A 24,533-nucleotide genomic window follows, 5' to 3' on the forward strand; every position below is an offset into this window, starting at 1 on the left:
TTCCTTTCCTTGAATAAGTTCTTTACTCATCATCTGCTTAAGAGATACCTCAAGTACCAACCGCTCTCTCCAGCCTGGGGATACACTCGGTGATGGCAGACGCATCAGTCCCCGACGATCAGTCAGTCCATGGCAGTGGGCTGGGACAAGACAAACTACCCCAGTTATCACCACAACGACACGAGAAAGACATCAGGCTCATCGAAAAGGAAAATTTGATTTACTTACCTGTCTTGATAAGCAGGTAAATTTATTTTAATTGTCTTTGGATGCGATAGGAGTCCTGATTCCTTTGGTACTTTGAATAATCAACTCCTCCACAGGAAGGAAAACATGAATAAATTTTTAAAGGACTGAAGGGAAGAGAGGAACTGAAGAGGGGAAGTGGAGTGGGGCAAACAAAGGAGCTGGCACGCAACTTGGCAGCAACTTCACCTTGATATTCAAAGCATCAAAATATCGGTATCGACACCTCAATGGTCTAAGTTCTGGACGCTTACAGTATATTGAGATTCAACTAAAAGGAATAAAAGTCATTGCTAGATATTAAACAAGTTTTAACATAGCATCAGAACACGATTGCCACGGTGAACACAACCCCCCCCAGCTGGAGGGGTTCCGTTCACCATGGCAATCTTGTTCTGCTGGAGTTGAGTCAAAGGACCGTATCAGCAATTCCCCCGTTGGACGGGACACCCTGGCAGCCCTAAGAGGAGGACACAGGGGACTCTGCCACAAGAACGAACCGGTTTTCCACAAGCCTCACTCCATATTCCCCTCTGTGGGTCCCAAACATCAAGACCCAACTCTCCCAACGGAGCCCACGGCAAGAACGCAGGAGCGTCTCCGCTGAAATAACTGGAAGGGGCAGAGCACAAAACCGCAGGCTTAAGGGCTTAAGGCAGACTAAAAGAATCTCTGCTTTGTGAGAAACATTTAATTCAACACAATGAATTACAAGAGGACAGATTTACAGAATAATAACTGTAACAGACTGTTCAAAAAGGAAAAGAGTTGTCACTGGCTGCGGTACCAGGTAAGGTTCCCCAAAGCAATACCCGGTAGAGCAGCAGCAAAGTACAAGCCAGTCTTCTCGCAGTACTCCACGTGAGCAGTATCAAAGAATTTCCTATTTTCAAATCTTTAAGAAAAAGAGTTAATATAGCATCGATCGCTTTGGCATGGGATATTCTTCAAGGAGCTTAAACCTAGTCGCTCTCTAAGCTGAACTACTCCCACAGGCTGGTTCTGCCCCTGGTCCCCGTGTCGCTGCTCATCATCCTCACGTGATAAAGGCTCTGGGAGCTACTTTCTTCCCCAAGTGTTGGGATACCAACAACCTCTACAATTGGTCAGTGGCGGGATATTTAATCCACCACTTTATACTCTCAGCTGAGATGTCCACGCATGAATTACGCAAGGGATACCCTAAAACTAAAATAACTTTTGCAACTTAGTCAACATGTTCTCCAAACTATAAACTCTTGTCTCCTTCCCCTCTCCCCATCCTCCCTCCTCAGATAAATCCATTTCTAGCCCCAAGTTACCCCAATATGCTCACAGATGTACTAGAAGAGACTGAGGAATCAATCAAGGTACCCATGGTGAAGCCAAATACTTATAAACACATTAAGGCAGGTTTCACATCATTTCGTTTTTGGACACAAAATGCTGGTCACTTCACTGCACATGCAAATAAGAAAGATTTAATACTCAATAAAAAGCTTTAAATTCGTTTTTTTCAGATATCAATTATAGAAAAATCAACCTTTTTCCTTTCTTGTTTTAAAAGAGGTCCGAACATTACTGCACAGGAAAGCAGATGTGTAGACACACCTATGGAATGGATCCCCTTCCCTCCACACACACGGAGACAGAGGTCAGGGTTCTTGGCACCAGAAGAGAAAGGAGGAAGTTTTTTTCCTCATTGTCAGTCAGAAATGAGTCATCCTTCCATTCCCAGTTGAGAAGATCCTTCTGATTGGACTTAAACCAAAGGGAAATATACCACAGGGCGGGTATATTTATCTTCCAAACCCTACTCGGCTATGCTCGGACAGACACAGAACTCCGTATCAAAAACGTGCACGGTTGGAACTAAGTTAAAAAAAAACCCGATTGCCACTGACGTAAGACCAATTCCTCAAGTGTAACTTCCCCCAACTAATCAAAACCTTGGGTGGAAGAGGCACCGGCAGTTCGTCTCCGAGACTACGCTTCCAAGACCAATGTGGTCTTGCGAGGAAAAGGAAACTCAGTGACCCGAGGTGACAGACAGAATGACAATCCAGGACGTGAAACGACCTCCCTACAGTCGGTACAAAGAGGAGCCTACAGCAGAGTAGCCAAGGAGTGAAACAGCATCTCTCCCACTCGCCTCAGAGAGAAAATTGTTTCCGTGGGTCATTGTTAAAGGTACTTCGATAGAAAAGCTTAAAAATGTATCACCTATCACTGACCCACACAAAAAAAAAAAGACAGGAAATTTGGTTCCTAGTGTTTTCCCTCCCACTATTTTATATTCCTTTATTCCCTCCCGCTTTTGCATTCCCGATTACCCTACCCCGTTAAAAAAAAGGAGGGGGGAGTAGAGTTTAGTCAAGTTCCATCTTCAAAACTACCCAGCAATGAATGAACCATCAGCTTCTCAACGTTTCCTGAAGTGTGTACATCAAAACGCTCATAGGTACAGTCGGATCGTTGGTGCAATTGGCTTCGCAGACACTCTTGGCTTTGAAAATTGTTGTGCTGACCCTGCTGATAGGGTTTATACTGGGAATTCTTAGATGGAACTCCCTAGAAGAAAGAGAAAAAAAAGACCTTGTAAGTCAATAAGAACTTTTTTTTTTTGATCTTTATAGCAAGTGAGCCCTTAAAAGAATAAAGCCATAACAGATCCATTTCGTTATCTCCTGGTTTTCACCTTCAGAACGTTTGCTCTGGTTCTTTGCTGTTGCCAGACCTGTAGCAGACAGGAACGTGAGATATTCACTGTCCAAATAAAGGTACCGTTAGTGAGGTGGGAAAACAGGAAAATAGCGCCCGGATAGAAGATGGGATTTCCCAAAGGCCAAACAGATTTCATGTCATAATCAACCTTCCAGCTTGAAGCATTGCTTAACACAAAACTCTCTTCCTTCTACCCAAAATACAGCTACCACTCCCTCCAAAGGGGCTTTTCTTCTGCTATTCATCCTAAAAAAGTCTTTTTTTTCCCCCTCCACATTCCCAATGATTCTTGCCTCCCAGGCTCTGCATAATGAAGCACCCAGCGCGTTGCCTACCCTAGTTCAGTGACAGAACACTAATTGCTTTTCTCAGGCTAAAACTTAGAATGATCAAAAATTAAAATCGGCAAGTTCTGTTTTCATATAATTGGAAGGTTGGAAGGGACCTTTAAGATCATCCAGTCCAACCATCAACTAACTCTGATAAAAAACATCACTAAACCATGTCTCTCAGCACTATGTCAACCCGTCTTTTGAATCCCTCCAGGGATGGTGCCTCAACCCCTTCCCTGGGCAGCCCATTCCAAGGCTTAATAACCCTTTCGGTGTAAAAATTGTTCCTAATATCCATCCTAAACCTCCCCTGGGACAACTTGAGGCCGTTTCCTCTTGTCCTATCGCCTGTTCCTTGGAAGAAGAGACCGACCCCCCCTGGCTACACCCTCCTTTCAGGGAGTTGTAGAGAGCGAGAAGGTCTCCCCTCAGCCTCCTTTTCTCCAGGCTGAACACCCCCAGCTCCCTCAGCCTCTCCTCACAAGACTTGTGCTCCAGACCCCTCACCAGCTTCGTGTCCCTTCTCTGGCTTCACCTTGCCCTTCATCTCGCTGCGTGAGCCCCGCTCAGGGTACACGGTGCTCCCAGCCGAGGTGACATCAAAGGGACACAGCGAGGAACAGCCCAGCTCCACCACTCGCTGCGGTGTCTCCACCCTTCCCAACACACAGCATTTACTGGTGTGTGGTGACCTGGCCCTTAAATATCTGCTTTTTTCTGCATCGCTTCACAGTAACGATTCATTATTCGGAGCTATTTGGGTTTACAAGTCAGTAAAAAATATTTCTAGTTGCACCTTTAAGAAGTTCCACCGCACGAGGGGAAGTCAGACGTGTGCCTGAAAAGCAGCAGCGAGCCCTCGGTGGTACTTTTAAGGGCTGCACGATGTAAAGGCACGTTTCTGTGAATCCTGTAGTTGCTGCTGTTACACGACCTTCAACTTTTCAGATGTTTCAGAATTTCTAAGATATACGTTCTTCTGTTACTTTCGGTTTATCAATTCCCACCACATATAAAGGTTTTTAGCAAGTTTTCATCTTTTGATGGTTGAGTTGCCTTTTTCTAACTTTCTGCAAATATTATTTTTTTAAAAAATTCTTTAAAATAATATTTAAAATATTATTTAAAAAATCCACAAACGTGCCTTCTAATATACCCTGCAAGAAAATGGGTACTAAAAATGCAAAAGTGAGAGAAAAAGGCAGGTGGGGGGAAGAAATCGAGTCCATCAGATGGCTGCTGTCCTTTCTGTCCACGGTGGTAGAAAGTAATAAATAAATAAATAGGGGGGAGAAGTTAACATCACAAGACAAATTTTTAAGAACTGATCCGCTTTCAAGACAAAACCCTTCAAGCACTTACACACACGTTCTGGTGACACACTTAGCCCACCTGACACAGACATGAAGCGCAGAGCGCTCTGTGACACTCACCAGACACCACATCCATCAAAATATTGGATTATTTCCTGAAAGCACGGCTCCCACACCTTTACATGTCCATGCTAAAAAGTAAAAATTACTCAAAATATATACTAAGATTCCTCCCGAAAACATTTCTGCCTTCAACGAAGTAGAGTTTAAGGTGAGAAAGGATGCTGTCCCGTTACCTGGACTATACATTCTCCATCTCCTGGTCATGGTCCTGCTCCTCCTCCTCCTCTTCCTCTTCTCCTTCTTCCTCCCCTCCTTCTTTCTCTGAAGGAGCTTCTCCATCTCTTGCTATTTCCTCCACGTGGGCGAGCATGTCGGCCATCAGGGCCTCCTCCAGCCTCTTCCGCACCTGCTGCACCAGCTCCTCTTGCTTCCTGCCCCAAATTAACGAAGAATGACATTAATCCCTAAATTTGCTTCTCCCAAGCGAAGGGAACCTTAAATTCCTCCTCCAGGAGGTCAGACAGACAAACACGGCTTTGAAAAGACCTCTGTAAGAGCTGCCTTGTAAAACAATTGCCTGGAATTATAGTATAAGTGAAGCTGAAAGAAACACTTTAAAAAGTTGTCCGATATTTTCTATTACAAGTCCTCAGCATTGATTGCACCATTTTTAATTTGGGCTCAAATTTGCCTCATCTAGGAGCTGACTCAAGACTTACTTATTTTATTTGTAGTTCCTAGTACTAATATTAATATAAACAAGAAAAAGTCAGCCTGCCCTGCTCAGCTTTCCGAAAATGAGACTGGAGAAAATTAAACCTCTGACCACTTCAATCTTTCTGCTCATTCTCCTTTTGAGTCACAACCTTCAATTTTACAGCTCCTTTTCTGGTAAAGTCATAGTAAAGCAAAGAAGTGATCAACAATTCGTGGCTCACGGGACCTCTATTCCATCTCAGGCAGAGGAAATCATCATGTTATAAACAACAGCTTCGTGTAACATTTTTTTTTCTACTCTACTGATTAAAGAAGCACTTAAAATAACTCAGCAAGTCACAGTGCTTTGTCAGATATGGAGAGTTGGGGGGGTTCAGCCTGGAGAAGAGAAGGCTCCGGGGAGACCTTGGAGCCCCTTCCAGTCCCTCAAGGGGCTCCAGGAAAGCTGGGGAGGGACTCTGGATGAGGGAGGGGAGCCCTAGGAGGAGGGGGGAATGGTTTTAAACTGAAAGAGGGGAGATTGAGATGAGATCTGGGGAAGAACTTCTTTGCTGTGAGGGTGGTGAGAGCCTGGCCCAGGTTGCCCAGAGAAGCTGTGGCTGCCCCATCCCTGGAGGGGTTCAAGGCCAGGTTGGAGGGGGCTTGGAGCAACCTGGTCTGGTGGGAGGTGTCCCTGCCCAGGGCAGGGGGTGGCACTTTAAGGGGTATTCTTTAAGGTCCCTTCCAACCCAAACCAGTCTGTGATTCCGTATTTAAAGTTTCCATTGAAAAAATAAAATTTAAAAAGCGCAGGGGCGTTGCTGTTTTACCACAAGAAACCTCATTCCAAGACAGTACGTGATATTTGCAATTAATACCTAATGTCTTCATCTGTCACCATAAAGGCTTTGCAGAGCGGCTGGGATGTGTTCAGCCAAACCCCGGGATTCTTCTCCACGGCGGCAGAGAGCTGCCCGGTGATGGGCATGGTGCTGGTGTGCAGGGCACTGGCGATGGCCGAGAGGAGGGTCTCATCGGTGCAACCCGGTCCAACCCCTGCCAGAGGGAGGAGAGGCGACAATCAGCATCACACGAGGCAAAAGACAGCGAATCAGGACGACAGGCATCATTTAAATTTTAATGGGAACGCACCAACTGTCATTTAGAAAGCCAACACAGCATAAATCTCAGTCTTAAACACTCGAGTCCTCTACAACTCTCTCCGAGGTTATTTAAGCCTAGATCAATTCCTCATTCTGTTACACAAAAATAAACAACAAAAAAACCAAACCAATTGGGCACGGAAGCTGTTCCCATTCTGCTTCTGGAAAATAAAAACAAACAAACAAACAAAAAAAAAGAGTCAAGAAGCTTTGCTTCAGTGTCCCCTCGGGACGCAGGGCAGGGAGCCACCCAGGCAGGGCACTAACAGCTCCTCGTTAAGCTGGAATGCTCCACAGCACTGGGGACCACTGGAGAAGGAGAGGATCAGACACGGCACCTTCAGGTCACGGCTGATTGGTATCAAAATGCCCCCCCACCCCCCCCCCCCGGAATTCAGGGCAGACCCCAATTACCTTGTAAACCTTTCGGAAGGTCCATTGTTTTCACCAGCTCCTCCGCAATGTCGAAAGCATTCAGCCCACTTAATTTCTTCTCCCAGAAGAGCTGACATCAAAAGGAAGTGTTTATTGGCACAAAGCAGAGCAATGGAATTGACAACTACACGAAGCACCTGCTTCTTCTCAGTGCTGACTGTCGGGAGAGGGAAGAACGCGGCTGCAGGCAATTTTATATCGTATTTACGATTAACAGGGATCTGCCACATCTGATGGCAGGGAACAACCCTCATCGCCAACCAGCCCCACCGCTCTGTCCCGACATGACTGTAGAGAGGCAGGGACTTGTCTCTTCTCCCAAGGAACAGGCGATGGGACAAGAGGAAACGGCCTCAAGTTGTCCCAGGGGAGGTTCAGATTGGAGATTAGGAATAATTTTTACACTGAAAGGGTTATTAAGCCTTGGAATGGGCTGCCCAGGGAAGTGGTTGGGGCACCATCCCTGGAGGGATTCAAAAGACGGGTTGACATAGTGCTGAGAGACATGGGTTAGTGATTGGGGGGGGCGTTCTTTTGTATTGTTTGTGTTTTTTTTTTTTTTTTAATCAGAGTTAGGTTGATGGTTGGACTGGATGATCTTAAAGGTCCCTTCCAACCTAGATGATTCTAGGATTCCTTGGAAAAGGCTTTCTTTTCTTCCAAGGACAGATATTTTCACTCCTTCTAATTCGATCTCAAGAAGAACTTCTTTGCTGTGAGGGTGGTGAGAGCCTGGCCCAGGTTGCCCAGAGAAGCTGTGGCTGCCCCATCCCTGGAGGGGTTCAAGGCCAGGTTGGAGGGGGCTTGGAGCAACCTGGTCTAGTGGGAGGTGTCCCTGCCCAGGGCAGGGGGTGGCACTGGGTGGGCTTTAGCCTAAACCATTCTACAATTCTATGAAAATGAAATATATAAAGCAATATATGTATTTATATTATACATACAGTGTACGTATTTTTTATAAGTACACACACACAAATCTCTCTCCAGCCCAGTGTTTTGCACATCAATGTCATATCTTTAGTGTCCTCTTTTATGGTCTAAGCTGGCCAAGGGGTTAACAGGAATAGCAACAACACTATGAACACACACGCTCTGCTTCCTCAGCAAACCACGCGAAAACCCTACCAACCCGCTTAAAAAAAAACCCCACCACCACAAAACCCCAAGCACCAGAGAAACCCCCCAAATGCGTTTCAAACAGAATCTAACTCTTCAGAAAGGCAGTTTTTAAGTTTGCAGAAAAGGTTTTCGGTGTGAGGTGGGTAGTTTATAAAGGTATTTTTAAATTTTATTGAAATCCCTTTCCCTCTTGGAATGATACATTTTAATTCCACCAGCCCTGCAAGAGTTTAAAATGCACTGATAATTGATACCGATGACGGCACCTGAACAGACTAACGAAGCCGAACATCTCGTTTCCAGAAGGCATAAAGATGGACTCGCTACAGGGGAGCATTCGCGGCGTCCCCATGTGAGCTCTGCGGAGGCTGCCAGCGCCGGGTGACGTTAATGACATTCCAAAGGCTGCTTTGAACAGGAACATCTCATTTCACCCGTGCCCAGCTTCAAAGCCACGCTCGTCCCAAGCACACCTTTTGCGTCCTTTCACCAGACAAAAATAAGCTGAAAGATTTCCTTTAATTTTGGTGTATTCTCTTGTTTGCAAATGCACAGTACGGTAAGAAAAACATGTTGATTTCGTATTAATAATGACATTCCAAGTGAATTTATGACCTTATTCCTACAGGTAGGGTTAACTACGAATGATAAACGCATCTGAAGGTTGCACCATCCCTCGCGCTGCATCACAAACACCTCCTTGTACGTGGTCTGTGCCCAGACGGGGATGTCTCAAAACACAGAATTCTTCTACAACTGGAACGTTTGACAGTGACTCTAATTACAATGCAAATGTCCCCTGAAGCGGTTATGGTGTCTGTCGAAATTTGTAGATAATACTTAATTTCAGCATTAAGGAAACGAAGGCTTAACTACAACAGAATTGTAATCCAAACAAAGGCTGGAGCCTGGTTATAAAGCAGTTCAGGCAGCATATTAAATATATATGGAATATATATATAAAAATATATATTAAATATATATCAGAAATGGGTTTTGTTGGGATTTCAAAAGCTGGGAGCACCGTAAGTTACTGTTTCTGAAAAATCAGAGACTTCAAACTGCCACGGACTGTTTGTTCAGCATCACAAAATTAAAGCGGTTTATTTTGGGACCCACCCCCCTCCAGCAGCAAACCCAGGAGTTTCTCCCAAGCCCGAAGCCTCACCTGCCGGGGCTGGTCCACGGCTTTCTGAGGGTCGCTCTTCACCTTGTTGCTGGGATGGTTTGTGATCTTGGTGACGGGCTGCTTGAATATGGAGGCCGTCTGTCGGACGGGCAGCGCTGTGTTCAGATCGGGCTTGCCCTGCAAATTTCAAACAGAAGGAGGGTGGGGGAAAAAAAAAAACCACAAGTATTTTCAATTTTCTAAAGTGCTACTACATAGATACGTACAGTGGGGAAAAGAAGAGCTCATGGACTCAAAAAATTGTCTGATCTCAAGCTATACGAGTTAGACTGCTAAGAATGTGTAATTACATCCAAATCTTGCCTTAGATGTATCAAAGTTAAACTAAGTTTTCTACTCCTTCACGTTTTACTTAACATACCAGTCTCCTCTCACTCTAGTTTATGCACAATGGTTTTATCTCAATTTTGACAGAAGTCAGGAGTCAGAACACTACATCTGCACTTTGACGAGCCACCTGCAGATCACTAAACCAGAAGATTTCGGCACAATGTCTGTAATAATTAGAAAAATCCTGAAGCGGGATTTAGAGACTGTTTTATGACTCCAGAAACCATTCTAAACCGTTCCATTTAAATCCAGTTGTGGACACCAATAAGCAAATCAATGCAGCTGGAACCTTGATGGCTTTTTTTTTTTACCTTCGGTTCTTAACAAAACTCAGCTTTTAAAAGGAGCTCATCGCAATTAAGTTCTCACCACAGGACGGCATTTTATGTCAGTGGGAACACAGAAAGACCGTTCCTCGTCCCCGAGATCCAACGAGCGAGCCTTGAAATGGCTGTAGGACACACTTTGTTCTCCAGGATGCAGACACCACGGCTGCTTAACATATTTATTCATGAGATGTAGAAAAGATGTATTCAGGACAAATAGAATTCTGAATTATCTGAGTGCTAATCCATTTATAAGCCAATTCATACATTTATTGAAAGGTTTGGGTGGAATTTTTAGCCGATGAGATGGGTGTTATCCTGGGTCTCTGCAGCAAGGCATCTTTCTTTTCAAAAATCAACGTGGCACCTTGTGCCGAGCAAATGTTCCGGTCGCTCTGATGACGATGATTCGGGACAGGTTGACATATTTAGAAAATAAGCATTATTTTCCATATTTAATGTTTAGGTGCATAGATATAAGCTTTTGGGTTCCGAAAAAGATTTTAGCATCTGATGAATACAGTTAAGAACAACTTGAGCCGATGTATCCAGACAGGCAGCATATCAACGTCGCTGTAACCTTCACTAAACCTTAATGGTCAAAATTACCAGATGCTAAAAACAGACTCTTTATTTTGTTCTACAAAGAGGCCTTGCCACCCTCTTGTCTCTCCAGCTTTTTGCCCCAAATGTGTCCCCTCCTTAGGTCAATCCCAAAGCCGAGACTCCAGCACGGCTCCAGCCATCCCTGCTTTTCCCTCCACCCCCAAAACTGAACCCCAGAGGGGAGCGGAGCCACAGGAGTTGGCTGGAGACGGGGGGCTCTGAAGGAGACCATGCCAGAGAAGGCGACCTCACAGAGAAAGAAAGATGCCAGCTCTGCCTCAGCCCCTCCAAACAGAGATCCAGCAGCACCACAATGTTCTGCCACGGTACCGGCACCCTGGAAGAATCGGGGAATGGCAGCATTTGTCCAACACCCTGTAACGGAGATGCCGTTATCTCACACAACTCCAGCTTCACACATTAATTACAAAATGCCCGATTTTGACGCTAGCACAGACATTGCTCTGAGAGACGGCCTGGCCAGCAGAGCAGCAGATGGAAAGGAGAAAGCCGCCGCTGCATCTTGGTCTTACTTTGGCTTGGTTGGAACAGTCGTAGCGCATCCTCTGCCTGTTCTTGTTCATCTTATTCATCAGCATTTTCCCCGTGCGGAAGTCAAAAGTGCTGAGGTCCATGGAGCTCCCCAGGTAGCGGGCCAGCTGGGGCTTGCTTCGGAACTTCTTACCACTCGGGCTGAAACAAACAAACAAAAAAAACCACAGAAAAGAAACAAGGAGGAAAATTAAAACCCACTGGACTTCGATACCAGTGCTCGCTGCAACTCAGGTTTTATTTCCTTCATGAAAAACGCCACGAGCTGAGCTTCCACGAACGAAGCTCACACTGAAGTCTAACTGGACGTTATTGCTTTCGTATCAACTCCTCCTCATGATTACTGGGGAAGAGACAAATTAAGTGCAGACCATGTTAAAATGTTTTTATAGGTAAAGAGGAAGATTTGGACCAGGTATAAATGAACAGAGCATAGTTCACACCATGGGAGATACCAGCGCTGATGGACTTATCCCTCAGTTGTCTCAAATAATAAATGCCCGTTTTTAAGCATGATTTCTTCTCTCAGGAGTGTGATGTTTGATCAAACACCCTCCTTGGGCTCCTTCCCCCCCTCCCTGGAAAGCACATTCGGGTTTGACTACAAGCTTTTGGCAGATCTGAACACTTAACTTCAGGGTTAGACAGCAGCAAGGGGAAAGAACAGAAGGTAACTGCTGAGGAGCTGCAAAGCAAAGAATTACAAAGCTTAAACCATGCAAAGATAAGGGTCAAAACTTTGGAAAACTTTCCTTTAAAGGCAAAACAGAAGAGAGATTCTTCTGAAAAGAGATTCTTTAGAAACACCTGGTTTCACATGAAAGACTACAACCTGGCGAGCAGGCACAGATTACCCCAACTCCTCCTTGTTGGTGGTGGTTCTTTAAATAATACCTTTTATGTTTTTATGCATAAGGCAAAAATAAGTCAATGTGTTCTGAGTGCAGCGCAGAACTTCACAGACAATAACCACAAAGTATTTTTCACATTCTCATTCAGTATCATAACAATGCCTCTTTATTCCCTTAATTTCTCTCATTTCTGGTTTTCTGCATCTCGCATATTCACTCTTAGTACCCATCTGGTGGAAGCTCACTCCGCAGACACCTATCATGCTAAACATGGGCTGGTTGGGTGTAAGGCATTTTAAGATCAAAAATGCCAGTTACCACCTCTATTTATCCATTTTCTTCTTTTTAAGAGCTGTTGGTAGTGGTAGAACCTTTTTTCAGCGATATTGCACGGAAGCAGGACAATCTCCTCCCTAGCCTACAAATCCCCTCCGCTCTCCATGCAGATGAAGTGTTGGGTTTACAGTTGGGCTTGATGATCTCAAGGGTCTTTTCCAACCGAAATGATTCCGCGTAAGGTCACATCCCAGGAGCCCTCACTAACTGGCTGCCCATCGTAGGCAGCGGTGGCACCCGAGAGTCCAATGACTCAATTCAAAGCAGCTTCACAACAGCCAAGCGTTGAACTCGAGATGACCAGAGACCCTGTTTTTTTCTTTTTTTTTACCGAGAAGTGGGGTCAACACAACTCAAACCTGCCGGAGATAAATCAACACCAACAAGGTTCAAACGCTTTCTGAGGACAGTTGGGGCTCTTTAATCAAAGTCACCTTCTGTTATTCCTAAAGGCAGAAATGCAGGCTACTTGTAGCAAAGTTTCTACTTGAAGGCCAAGAATAACTTGAAATAATAAAGTTGTCACAGGATGAAAGGAAAGAAGTATTACTAACTAACTATTGCAGTTAAAATATTCAGCTAAAATATTTCAGCATAGACCCTGCTGGTGTCACACTGGGAAGATACTAACAACCTCTCTGGGGTCTTATCAAAGAAAAAAAGCCTCTTTTCATCACATTATCTGCTTCCCTGAAGCCTTTATTAGGGAAAAGGTCTGAAAAAATAGGATAAGCATAAAATTATACTCTGAGGGTGGTGAGAGCCTGGCCCAGGTTGCCCAGAGAAGCTGTGGCTGCCCCATCCCTGGAGGGGTTCAAGGCCAGGTTGGAGGGGGCTTTGGGCAACCTGGTCTGGTGGGAGGTGTCCCTGCCCAGGGCAGGGGGTGGCACTGGGTGGGCTTTAAGGTCCCTTCCAACCCAAACCAGTCCGTGATTCTGGTTTCGATAATTCTATGATTTCTAGTATGGGACAGTGGCAAACCAATTAGTTTGTCAGACTGTGTATGCAAAAAAATAAGATTTAAAAAAAAAAATCAAACAGAAAGAACCAAAGCATTAAAAGCTCCCCAAGAACTGAGACACGGTTAATATGAATCGCACTAAAACTGAAATCTGTAAAAAGGCTCTCAGAGGAGCGAAAGGTTGTGGTCACCCCCCACAGCATCTGCTTAGGAAGCCCCTGGCCCCGACTGCTCCCAAGCTGCTTATCCTGCCCTGTATCTGCTCCCCACCCACCACTGCCTGGGCACGAAAGCGTTCATGTAAATACCCAGTTACCAGATGGGGGAAATAATCCATCTTTAGAGGGGAGAGAGAAGAGGAGGAAACACTTCATCACTGGTTATTCCTCGGCTGGACCAGTTCACTCCGGAGCTACACAAACACTCAGGCCAGAAGATGACACAGAGAGGAGGAATAAGCAGGCAAAAGCAGAGACTGGGTCCAGACTCAAATATGAAGCCGATTTTTAGAAGTTTAAAGGGAGTTACACCCCTCAATCCAGAGAGAGGAATAACAAGCTTCAGCAGCTTTCAGGCCAGAGCCATCGCTGCCATCAGTGAAGCCAAGAAGAGGAACTCCTACTGTATGAAGAACGTGACACTGATTCCTCTTCCAAGCTCCACAGCTCCAATTTACGGTTTAGTGTCTTAATAATTTAAAAAAATAATACATTACAGTGAATTGTGCACTTAGAAGCAGAGTGTAACTTCCAGAACAACAGAGACAGATAAACTCGGAGACGGTATTTTAAATGAACACGGCCCTTCAACTTTTTTTTTTGTTTAGTATCTGTTGTAGTAATATTACAATAGATCTGAAAAACGGCTCAAAGTCCACACAAAAGTGAAAAAAAAAAACCCACCTGAAATGACTCAGGGTCCTGTCTCTTCCCGGGGAAGCTTGGCCCAAAGGAAAGGCACTGAAATGTTCAGAAGAAAAAACTTTTATTCTGATTATGTCTTGAAAAAGGCAATACCGTAGCGAGGCTCTCCGGGGCAAGAGCAGAGGGGGGACAAAGCTACAGCTCAAAGGTGACAGTAGACACAGAGAGGGGGTGCTGGGCTGCTCTGGGGCTCCCGGGGTCCTTCTGGGAGGAGCACACTTGGTAGGACACAGCCACGGAGGGCACCTACAGACACCTGAGAGGGCCAGAGAGGGGGAAACAAACAAATAAAATTTAAAAAAAAAAAAAAAAGGAAAAAAAAAAAACCAGCAGCCAAAACAACTACGAAACTTCGGCAGCGGGACTGTCTGCGGCACGTCACAAGGCACAGGAACAGTAAAGCAGCATCTGCGAATTCTGAACACCGCTAAAACGCTTGTGTGCCCCTTAAATACCCTGAAACGTATCCCCTTCCACTCCAGAGGCTGAGCTTTGCTCTGCGCTCCTGTTTTCCATACACAAAGACTCTGAAGAGACCCAGAAAAGAGACATCTTGGTCCAAAAGCCGCGAAACCCCATCTCTTCTAAATAAGCCCGACACTGCGAGCGCTGGGCTCCCCAGTTAAAGTCTTTCCCACTTCGGGTTATGAAAAGCGAGGCAACCGTAAAGTTGCAAACCGTTTTACATGCCTGTCCCTCAAAAGCTCCGGGGAATTATCTGCCTGGCCCCGGCACTCACAAACCCGGCCGGGAGCGGACGGAGGGTGCTGGGACCAAACCCGAGCCGCTCCGGCTTGTTATTCCGAATTTTGGGGGATGAAGCCCAACGCTGGCAGCCCATTGAAGGGCCAAGGCTGCCAGGTGCCCGCTGCTCTCCATGTGCAGCCACCCTTTGTTTCCTGCCTTATATTCTTAAGGAGAGAGCGGCTGCAGGGCCGGGCCCTCCTCCCTCATTACCCGAGTCTCCTCCCCTCCGCTCTCCCCATGAAGCCTCTGCACAAGTTGAAGAGCTAAGGGACAAAAGACCCAAAAAAACCCCCCAAAAACCAACCCTGAGCAAACCCAGGCGTCGCCTGCATTTTAAAGAAACGGAGACAGGAATAATCTAGGTAAAAAGGGCGATCGATGGCATATGCCCAAAGCCTCATTTCCTCGGTGGGGGGGCCACGGGGATAATGTAAAAATGTTTTTCCTTCTCCGTCGCAACGGTGCTCCCTCCTGCGCGGGGCTGGGGAGTCACAGCCCACCCCAGCTCCACTTCTCACCCCAGCTCTGCTCCAGGCCAGGGGTCCTTGGGGGGCTGCACCCCCCCGACACCACTTCCTAGGGAGAGACGCGTGTGCCAGGACACCTCCCTGGCTGCCACCACGAGTCCCCATCTCTCCAGCACCTTCACGTTATCCCTGGCTGCAGCATCCGCACCTCGGCAGTCCCACACTCGGACAACTCGGTTGCCCCGGCACAGGCCAGCACGGAGACGCTGGTGGCTCTCACTGGTATGAAAAACCAAGAGCGGCTCCTCCAGCTGCCATAACCCACCCCACGTCCTCACCCGTCCATGTGGTGGCATCTCCTCATCCCGCCAGCCCTAGGAGACCAAGCTGGCCCAAGCAGCATTTTTGTGCCAGGGGCAGGGTGTAAGGGATGCTCCCTGCCCCACGGGGCAACCGGCTTCTCTTTGTTCAGTAACTTGGGCTCCAACCACAAAAAAAACCTCTCAAAAACCCCCAACTTTGATACACACAAAATTTCTCCCAGTTTCCAGAAGCACCTCAGCACCAAACAAGAACCCGAGCGCAGTCCCGTAACACAGAGAGGAGCCCAGACAGAACCAGTCATTTTTATAAGGCTCATCTCAAGCATCGGGAGAGCTTCCCTGGGGAGCTGCAGGTAAAACAGAACAACCAGAAAGAGCCAAGTGTGTTCTCACTAAAAGCATTCTCCTGCACACTTTTTTTTTTTTTGGGGGGGGGGGAGGAGTTAAACAGACCATAATATACTTGGAGGGGGCATTAAAAACCTTTTCCTCCACTTTTTACACAGGCGCTGCATAAGTAAGAAATTCACAGCAAAATCAGCTTCACCCAAGAGATCTGTTAAGTTTTGCAGACAGCGGTGTCAGCAACTCCTCGAAGCAGAGACAAGCAGCGATCCCAAACTTCTCAGACACTTGGCCATCAAACCTTCAGCAGAAAAATGCCGTGAAGCAAAGCCACGCAAAGCAGCGCTGAATTCTCCTTCCCCCAGGTGAGACCACTGAGTTTGAACAGAGCCTTTGTAGCCAAAACTCTCTCAAAGACAACCCGCCACTATCACAAAATCCCCGATACGCCTTCCTGGATCCTTCCCCAATCCTTCCCAAAATCCCACGTCCCTGCACCCCTCCTGCTCGCTCCGAATTTGGCCCACGAGCCCCACCACGCCAGCCAGAGACCCTCTTGGGTTTCCCAACTCTCAAGCCACAGGCAGACGAGAGAACGCCCTCCAGTTAAAAACCATTCTGCAGAGTCAAGAGCTGGTAAAAGCGCCAGGTTTTAGAGTGTTTGTAAAAATCTCCCTGGGGAATTACACCTCAAGGAGGGTTTAATTTCCAGCAATTGGGCTGCGAGACCCACATCTCATGGGGCTGAAGGAGCTCGGCACAACCCGTGTGTCTCGCTGCCCGAAGCGGAGCTCACACTCGACAGAAACCTTGGTGCTGCCGGCGCTCGGGGCGACAGGAGGAAAACTCCAAAAAGAAAGCTCAGTAGCCCTAAAAAAATGGTTGGGAGAAGCGGTCACTGTCACCCCCCTGCCGCCGATCGTTAATTCTCAAGGCTGGTTGATTGCACACGAGAGCGCTCGCTCCCAAACCCGGCACGCGATTTGCCACAAACACCTACAGCATCCCCACGTTCCGGGTGGGCCAACGAAAAATCACCCGGGTAAACACCAGGCAGAAATAGCCGAGGTATTAATAAATCCCCAGCCACGTCTTTTCTACTCCGAGGTAAAGCAAAATGCAACAGCAACCAAAAATTAACGCAGCAGGGCCCTATTATACCTTTGATCTCTATCCAAATGATATAAAGGGAAAAATCCATTATAACTCGGGAATAAAAATATGCTACTTAATCCTCTCTCCTCCCCTCTTTTTTAAGTTCGGCCCCGAGACCGCAACTTTACAAATAAAATAAGTTCTTGGAAAAACTGGGAGCCTTTCAGCCGCTCCAGCTGCTGCCGGTGGGCTTTCCTCGACTCCCAGCCGCGGCGGCGGAGCCGGCACTTCCAGCTTTAGGTTTCTCGGGAACGGTTATTTGCCGGTTCAACTCCCCGGAGCAGAGCAGGCTTTTTTCACAGCCCTAACCTGATTTTTTTTTTTTTTTTAAAGAAAATAAAATAAATTAAATAAATAAATAAGTGAATAAAATGAAAGCTAACACGTGCACAAGCCGACCGCATACGTTTCGCCGAGGAGAAAGGGCGGGTAAGGACACCTGGGGAACTGATGCTACGCTCGTGCGTGGGACCCACGTCTCCCGAGGGACCCACGTCTCCCGAGGGACCCACGTCCCGCAGCCCCGGCCCCCGATCGCCGGGAGGCTGCTGCGATGGGTGCAGGAAGGATCCATATGGCCCACCTACAGCCCTGTGAGACACACCGCGATATTAATAGACCTCCTGCGGGAGCAAGCGGCTCCCCAACCATCTGCTCCCCCCCCCCAAAACGGGGGGTAATGCCTCCTCCCCCCACCCCACCCCCCCCGGGCTCTGCTCCACGGCACCCGCCGCCGGGGATGCTTCTGCCTTCACCCTGCCCCAAATTCCTTAATATAAAGAGCCCCCAGACGGCGGGGAACCGCTCTCGCCGGTGCCCCGGCTACTTCGCAAACACCCCATTTATTGGATATTTAAAAAAAAAAATGACCGTATTTCCCAGGCGTAAGCCACTCTGGAAGGCCACTGCCCCCTCCCGCGCTGCTCATCGCCTCAGGTGGCTGTCACTGAGGCGGGGGGGAGGGGGGGGGGGGGGTGGCAGAGCCCCCCCCCCGGAGACCCCGACGGTGCGGATTACGGGTGCTGGCCCCACCGCCAGCCCCCACCTGTGGCAACGGACGGACGGACGGAACCACCGCCTCCCCCCGCCCGGCCCGGCCCCCCCCCGGGCGGTCGCTTCCCCCCCGACCCCCCTCCACGGGCCCGGGGCTCCCTCCGAGCGCTCCCACCTCTTCCGCTCCATGGCGGCCCGCCCCGGCCCGCCGCCTCCGCCGCCTCTTCCCGGCCGCCGCGCTCTCCTCCCGCCGCTTCTTCCGTCCTCCCGCCCCCGGGAGGCGGCGCTGGGGCCGCGGCTCGTCCCGCTGCCTCCCGCCGGGCCCTGCCGCCGCTCCGCGCTCCGCCGCGGCCCTCCCGCTCCTCCCCGCTCCGCTCCGCTCCGCCCGCCCCCGCGGTTCCGCTCCCGCCCCTTCCAACCGCTCCGCCTCCCCTCCTTCCCGCCGCCGCCGCCGGATCCCTCCGCCCGCGCACGCCGCGGGGATATAGTCCCTCCCCGCCGCCACGCTCAGCGGGAAGCCGGCCCCCCTCCTCTCCCGTTCCCGCATCCTCCCGTCCCGTCCCGTCCCGTCCTTACCCCAGCGCCGGTCGCCGCGGTCCCCCCCGGTGTCCCGGCAGCGCCGCTTTGGGCATCTTCCCCCCGCGCCCGCCCCGGCCGCACTGGCGGCCCCGCGACCCCCGCCCCGCCCGCTCGCGCCCCCTGCAGCCCCGGCCCCGCACCGCGACACGGCGACAGCGCGACAGCGGGCACGGCCCCGTGACCACCCGGGGCTGCGGGCACATGGCCCCGCCGGCGGGGAGAGCCCACGGTCCCGGTGGGACCGGCCGCGGGAGACGGGAACCGGCCCGTTCTGCCACGGGGCTGCACCGCTCCGAGCAGCGTCCACAGCCCTTCCCCGGGACGGTGATCCAAAGGGATCCAGCCAAAATAGAGCCCAGACCCAGGCCGGGCGGAGAATGGCTGGAGAGCAGCCCTGAGGAGAAGGACTTGGGGGTGTCGGTGGGTGAGAAGCTCCACACGCCCCTCAACGTGCGCTGGAGCCCAGAAACCCCCCGCACCCTGGGCTGCATCCCCAGCAGCGTGGCCAGCAGGGCGAGGGGGGGGATTCTGCCCCTCTGCTCCGCTCTGGGGAGACACCCCCCAGTGCTGCCTCCAGCTCTGGGGCCACCAACAGCAGAAGGACATGGAGCTGTTGGAGAGGGACCAGAGGAGGCCACGGAGATGCTGGGAGGGCTGGAGCCCCTCTGCTGGGAGGACAGGCTGAGAGAGTTGGGGGGGTTCAGCCTGGAGAAGAGAAGGCTCCGGGGAGACCTTGGAGCCCCTTCCAGTCCCTCAAGGGGCTCCAGGAAAGCTGGGGAGGGACTCTGGATGAGGGAGGGGAGCCCTAGGAGGAGGGGGAAGGGTTTGACACTGAAAGAGGGGAGATGTGGGGCTGAGATGAGCCCCACAAAGAGCTGAGATGTGGGGAAGAACTTCTTTGCTGTGAGGGTGGTGAGAGCCTGGCCCAGGTTGCCCAGAGAAGCTGTGGCTGCCCCATCCCTGGAGGGGTTCAAGACCAGGTTGGAGGGGGCTTGGAGCAACCTGGTCTGGTGGGAGGTGTCCCTGCCCAGGGCAGGGGGTGGCACTGGGGGGGCTTTAAGGTCCCTTCCCACCCAAACTGCTCTGTGAGTCTAAAAAAAAACCCAAGAAAGAGGCAAATCTGCTCTGGAGGAGGTGGTGTGAAGACAAAGCAACGAAAAGTTTTTCAGGAAAAAGTATAAACCGCAACCTCTCACAGACGGGCAAATCCCCAACTGCAGCACTGCTGGGAGGGAGGTGTCTGCCTCCCGCTGCCGGTTAACATCCCCCCCCCTGCAAAACCCGGGTTTGGTGACGTAAAACCCAGCGCCTCTGTTCTGGGTGTTCCTCACCTTTATAGTCTCCTCGTGCCGAAACGCTCGGCGCTGGGGGCAGCCTGCCTTCCAGGGCCAGCCAGAGGAATTCAACCTGCTCTAGGTGGACCTTCTTTGGGAGGGGGTTGGACTAGATGATCTCCAGAAGTCCCTTCCAACCCCGTATCATTCTGTGAATTCTGTAATTCGATTTCTCTTAACGAAGGAATGACATACTAGGTTTTTGGTAAGATTCCTGCCTGGGCGAGAGATCACCATCGGGCTTCGGAACCGCAGTGTCCACGGGAACGCACCCAGACCCTGCCACCATCACACCCTGGTCACACATGTGACCGCAGCTCCGGCCACCGCTCAGTTCTGACGCCAAACTCAGTCCGTGCGAACTTCCAGCCCACGCCTGTGCCACAAGCTGTCGGCAGTTTTACTTATTATTTTATTTTTAAACCAGGGCTCTCTCACTTGTCTCAGCCTCCCTCATTCGGAAAGCAGCGGGGAGCAGAGGAAGGACGCGAGACGCGGGCGAGAAGAAACCCAGTGTCCCCCACCCTCGGGGTGCACATCGTCCAGACTCGGGGGGGAGTAATTGAAAACAGCTTCAAAGCACTGGCTGCATCTGTAGGTGCTGGGCTGTGTTGGCTTTGTACAGAAAGATTTTTATATTTAAGATAAGCGACAGTGGGGATTTTATCTGTAATTTAATCAGTGCGGAGCTTTCTGCCGCCCTGAAGACACTCCCTCTCTCGAGGGACCGGTTTGGGGTTTGTTGGTTTAACATCGTCTCCTGGGCTCACACCTCTGAAACGTCTCGCTCTGCCACCGCTGTCATTTCCTGCAATCCCCAACACACAGATCAGAAAAGTTCTAATTGTCAATATTGATCAAACCCACGTTGTTATTCATAAATGCACTTTCCCTCCTTTTTTTTTTTTTTGAAAAAAAAAACAACTCACAACTCAGCCAAATTCATCCCGTTCTAACCACAAACTCCTACCGAAATACGCCTTCTTGATTAAAAATGAAATAAGTGCACAGAGAGAAACTGAGGCACAGGGTGATGCGGTTTGCTCTCGTTTCGCAGAGCAAAGGGGGAAACCGGGAGCAGAAGGTGGTCGGGGTGAGGCTGCGGCGCTGCCGGGTCACCAACGCGATTTCAATCAAAGCCACGGAAAGGCGTGAACCTTTCACCAAGAAATGAGATGGTGCAAGACGCCGTCCACGTTTGGACGCCGGGTTTTGGGAACGATGGGGAGCGAGCGGAACCCAGCCAAGAGGAGAGCAGTGAAAAATCATCAGTGACCTGTGAGGGAAGAACCGGGGTTGTTTGGTCTGGAGAAAGCAGCTGAGATCTCCCAGTAGCCTTCAAATGTGCTTCTCCCACAGCATCCTCCTAGGTAGGCTTAGGAAGCGTGGGTTAGAAGAATGGACAGTGAGGTGGATTGAAAACTGGCTGAAAGACAGACCCTCAGAGGGTCGTGATTAGGGGCACAGAATCTAGTTGGAGCTCCGTAACAAGTGGTGTTCCCCAGGGGTCAGTACTGGGTCCAGTCCTCTTCAATATTTTCATCAATGACCTGGATGAAGGGATGGAATGTACCCTCAGCAAGTTTGCTGATGATACAAAACTGGGAGGGGTGGCTGACACACCAGAAGGCTGTGCCACCATCCAGTGAGACCTGGACAGGCTGGAGAGTTGGGCAGAGAGGAACCTGATGAGGTTCAACAAGGGCAAGTGTCAGGTGCTGCACCTGGGCAGAAATAACCCCCTGCACCAGGACAGGCTGGGGGTGTCCTGCTGGAGAGCAGCACTGAGGAGAAAGACCTGGGAGTCCTGGTGGACAACAGGATGACCATGAGCCAGCAGTGTGCCCTTGTGGCCAAGAAGGCCAATGGCATCCTGGGGTGCATCAGGAGGAGTGTGACCAGCAGGTGGAGGGAGGTCATCCTCCCCCCTCTACTCTGCCCTGGGGAGGCCCCATCTGGAGCACTGGGTCCAGTTCTGGGCTCTCCAGTTCAAGAAGGACAGGGAACTGCTGGAGAGGGTACAGCAGAGGGCTACGGAGATGATGAGGGACTGGAGCATCTCTTTTAGGAGGAGAGGCTGAGGGACTTGGGTCTTTTTAGTCTGGAGAAGAGAAGACTGAGGGGGGATCTGATCAACGCCTATAAATACTTAAAGGGTGGGTGTCAGGAGGATGGGGCTGGTCTTTTTTCAGTGGTGCCCAGGGACAGGACAAGAGGTAACAGACACAAATGTGAACATGGGAAGTTCCATCTAAACATGAGGAGGAACTTCTTTCCTGTGAGGGTGGCAGAGGCCACCTCTGGGTGGCAGAGGCACAGGCTGCCCAGAGAGGTGGTGGAGTCTCCTTCTCTGGAGACATTCAAAACCCGCCTGGACACGTTCCTGTGGGACCTGCTCCGGGTGACCCTGCTCTGGCAGGAGGGTTGGAGATGATCTCCAGAGGGCCCTTCCAACCCCACGTGATTCTGTGGTAATAGAAAGAAAAAGAATTACTGGGCTTGTGTTGCAGGAGGGGAGAGAACTTCTGTTTTCCAAACTTGTAAACTGAGCAGTTAAGCACAGAAACAGACCACGCAGAGGGACTGTGAAATCTCCCTCAGTGGCATTTTTAAAGACTAAACTGGGAAAGCTGGGGAGCGGATCCTGCTGGGGGTGGGGATGGTGACCTCTTAAACATCCACTGAGCCTCAAGCCCGCAGCAACAGTCGGTGCAGCAAGAGCTTGCAGGAGGGAAGACGTTTACTCTCCCAGGACTGCATAAAATGTTTGGGTAGAAATTATCTCTTGAGCCCAGGGGAAAATATTCCAGTGCTCCTTTGGGAATGCTGCCAAGGTGTGGAGGGTAAGGCCTGTGCAGAGATTGCCTTCAGCTGAAAGCAGATGCAGCTGCAAAGGAGACCGAGTTGTTCCAGAATTAGCAGATAATCCAAAAATCACCCCAATCGGTTGATGTCAGCCATGGAAGCGAGCAATGGGATATCCTGAGAGAATAAACTCTTCCACTTAGCCCTGCTGATAACTCTAGCTGACAGCTTTCTGCTCTGCAGCCAAATAGCCCAGACCCACCAGAGGAGCTTATTTTGGAGTAGGATTTGCCAGGGAGCACCCAGCCGACCGGGCAGGAGCACCCAGCTGACCAGGCTCTTCAGAGGGGCAGAAGCTGAGATGACCAAGTCCTGAGTCCAGGAGATGACCAAGGGCTGAGGTGGTTGGAATAACGACTCCCTGGCTCATCTCCACTCACCCCTTTCGTGCTGAAATGCAAGCGGAGGTGCCAGCACGGCCAAACGCTCAGGAGGGGAGGGCAGGAATTCAACCCTTTCCTTTTCTTAGAGGCGGATTTTGGAGGCACATCATTAACCCAGAGCTGAAGGTGCTTTTTGATTTCTGTAGATCCCAAGGCCCCATGAGCACGGCCGCCGCTGTGCCCTCTAGTGGAACTCTCCGGGTCTTGACGGGGAAGCTTTTCCTCTTGCCAGGTTGTTGTCTTGTAACTAATTTGTTCATATAATGTATGGGACATTTGGTTAGCTCATTCTGAAAAATAATTAACCGTTAGAAAAGAGGCAATGCTAGAATATTAAAAATTACAAAGATCACTCATGACACTTGAACAGTCATTATTTGAATTTTAAAAGTTTGCCCAAGAACGCAGAAGATATTTCTAATGGAGTATTTCTGAAGAGCACTTGCTCTTGTTGAAGGAGAAGTACTAGAAATTAAATCATTTATACGCTAATCCTAGGGTTAATTAGAAAAGCCATCATTTGAAATGCTGCAGAAAACACAAGCAGCTGAACAACCGCCAAAGGGTGAACTAATCCAAAGCCCGTGTGTCTCTTGCAGCACCCGCCTGTGCAGGCAGTTGGGATTTTGAATGTGGTTTTCTCCTTTAAATACCTTCTAATCTCACCTGCTGTGCACAGTGCGCTCGCTGGGGCTTTGCTAAAGAGAACCCTCAGTAACCAGAGCAGCAGCCTGACACCTGGGGACACCAGGGTCCTTAGAGGATGGGCAGCGCAGGCAGATCCTCAGGTCAAGGCTTCTGAAGAACTCCCAGCCGCGGGAACAGAGGCTCATCCGCCCCCCCAAAACGAGCCAGAACTAGGTCATTTCTGAAGGCAGCAGCGTGTTCAACCCACCCCGTCTAGACGTGTTTAACAGGTAAGAGCTAATGAACTCTAACTGTTCAAGTGTGAGCTCACAGCCCTGATGACGTGTGAGTAAGGGCTAATGTAAATCCCCTTCCAAGGCGTACTTGGGATGAAATCGGATCAATATCCCTATCCATAGCATAGGGCTGCTGTTGGTAAACCCACATCCTCGGCATTTCAAGGCTCAGTGGGTTTGGCCTTTTGGGAGGAGTTCAGGAGCGCTGCTGGAGCCGGGGAATGGGACAAAGGGAGGGAATAGCACCGTTATCCCATTACACCACAAGCTCCTGT

General features: G+C 49.7%; 1 protein-coding gene across 1 annotated transcript; it reads right to left on the minus strand.

The window, feature by feature from the left end:
- Nucleotides 1-918: 918 nt before the first annotated feature.
- MBD3 (methyl-CpG binding domain protein 3) lies at nucleotides 919-18,429 on the minus strand. Its single transcript, XM_074163983.1, has 8 exons — nucleotides 18,350-18,429; nucleotides 14,124-14,180; nucleotides 11,055-11,214; nucleotides 9,239-9,376; nucleotides 6,931-7,021; nucleotides 6,232-6,409; nucleotides 4,891-5,088; nucleotides 919-2,796 (listed from the first exon to the last, which is right to left on the minus strand). The coding sequence occupies exons 1-7, from the start codon at nucleotides 18,361-18,363 to the stop codon at nucleotides 4,896-4,898; spliced, it is 831 nt and encodes a 276-aa protein (XP_074020084.1). The 5' UTR covers nucleotides 18,364-18,429; the 3' UTR covers nucleotides 919-2,796; nucleotides 4,891-4,895.
- Between the last annotated feature and the right edge of the window lie 6,104 nt (nucleotides 18,430-24,533).

This window comes from Numenius arquata, chromosome 25, assembly GCF_964106895.1.
Source record: "Numenius arquata chromosome 25, bNumArq3.hap1.1, whole genome shotgun sequence".
Lineage (NCBI taxonomy): Eukaryota > Metazoa > Chordata > Aves > Charadriiformes > Scolopacidae > Numenius > Numenius arquata.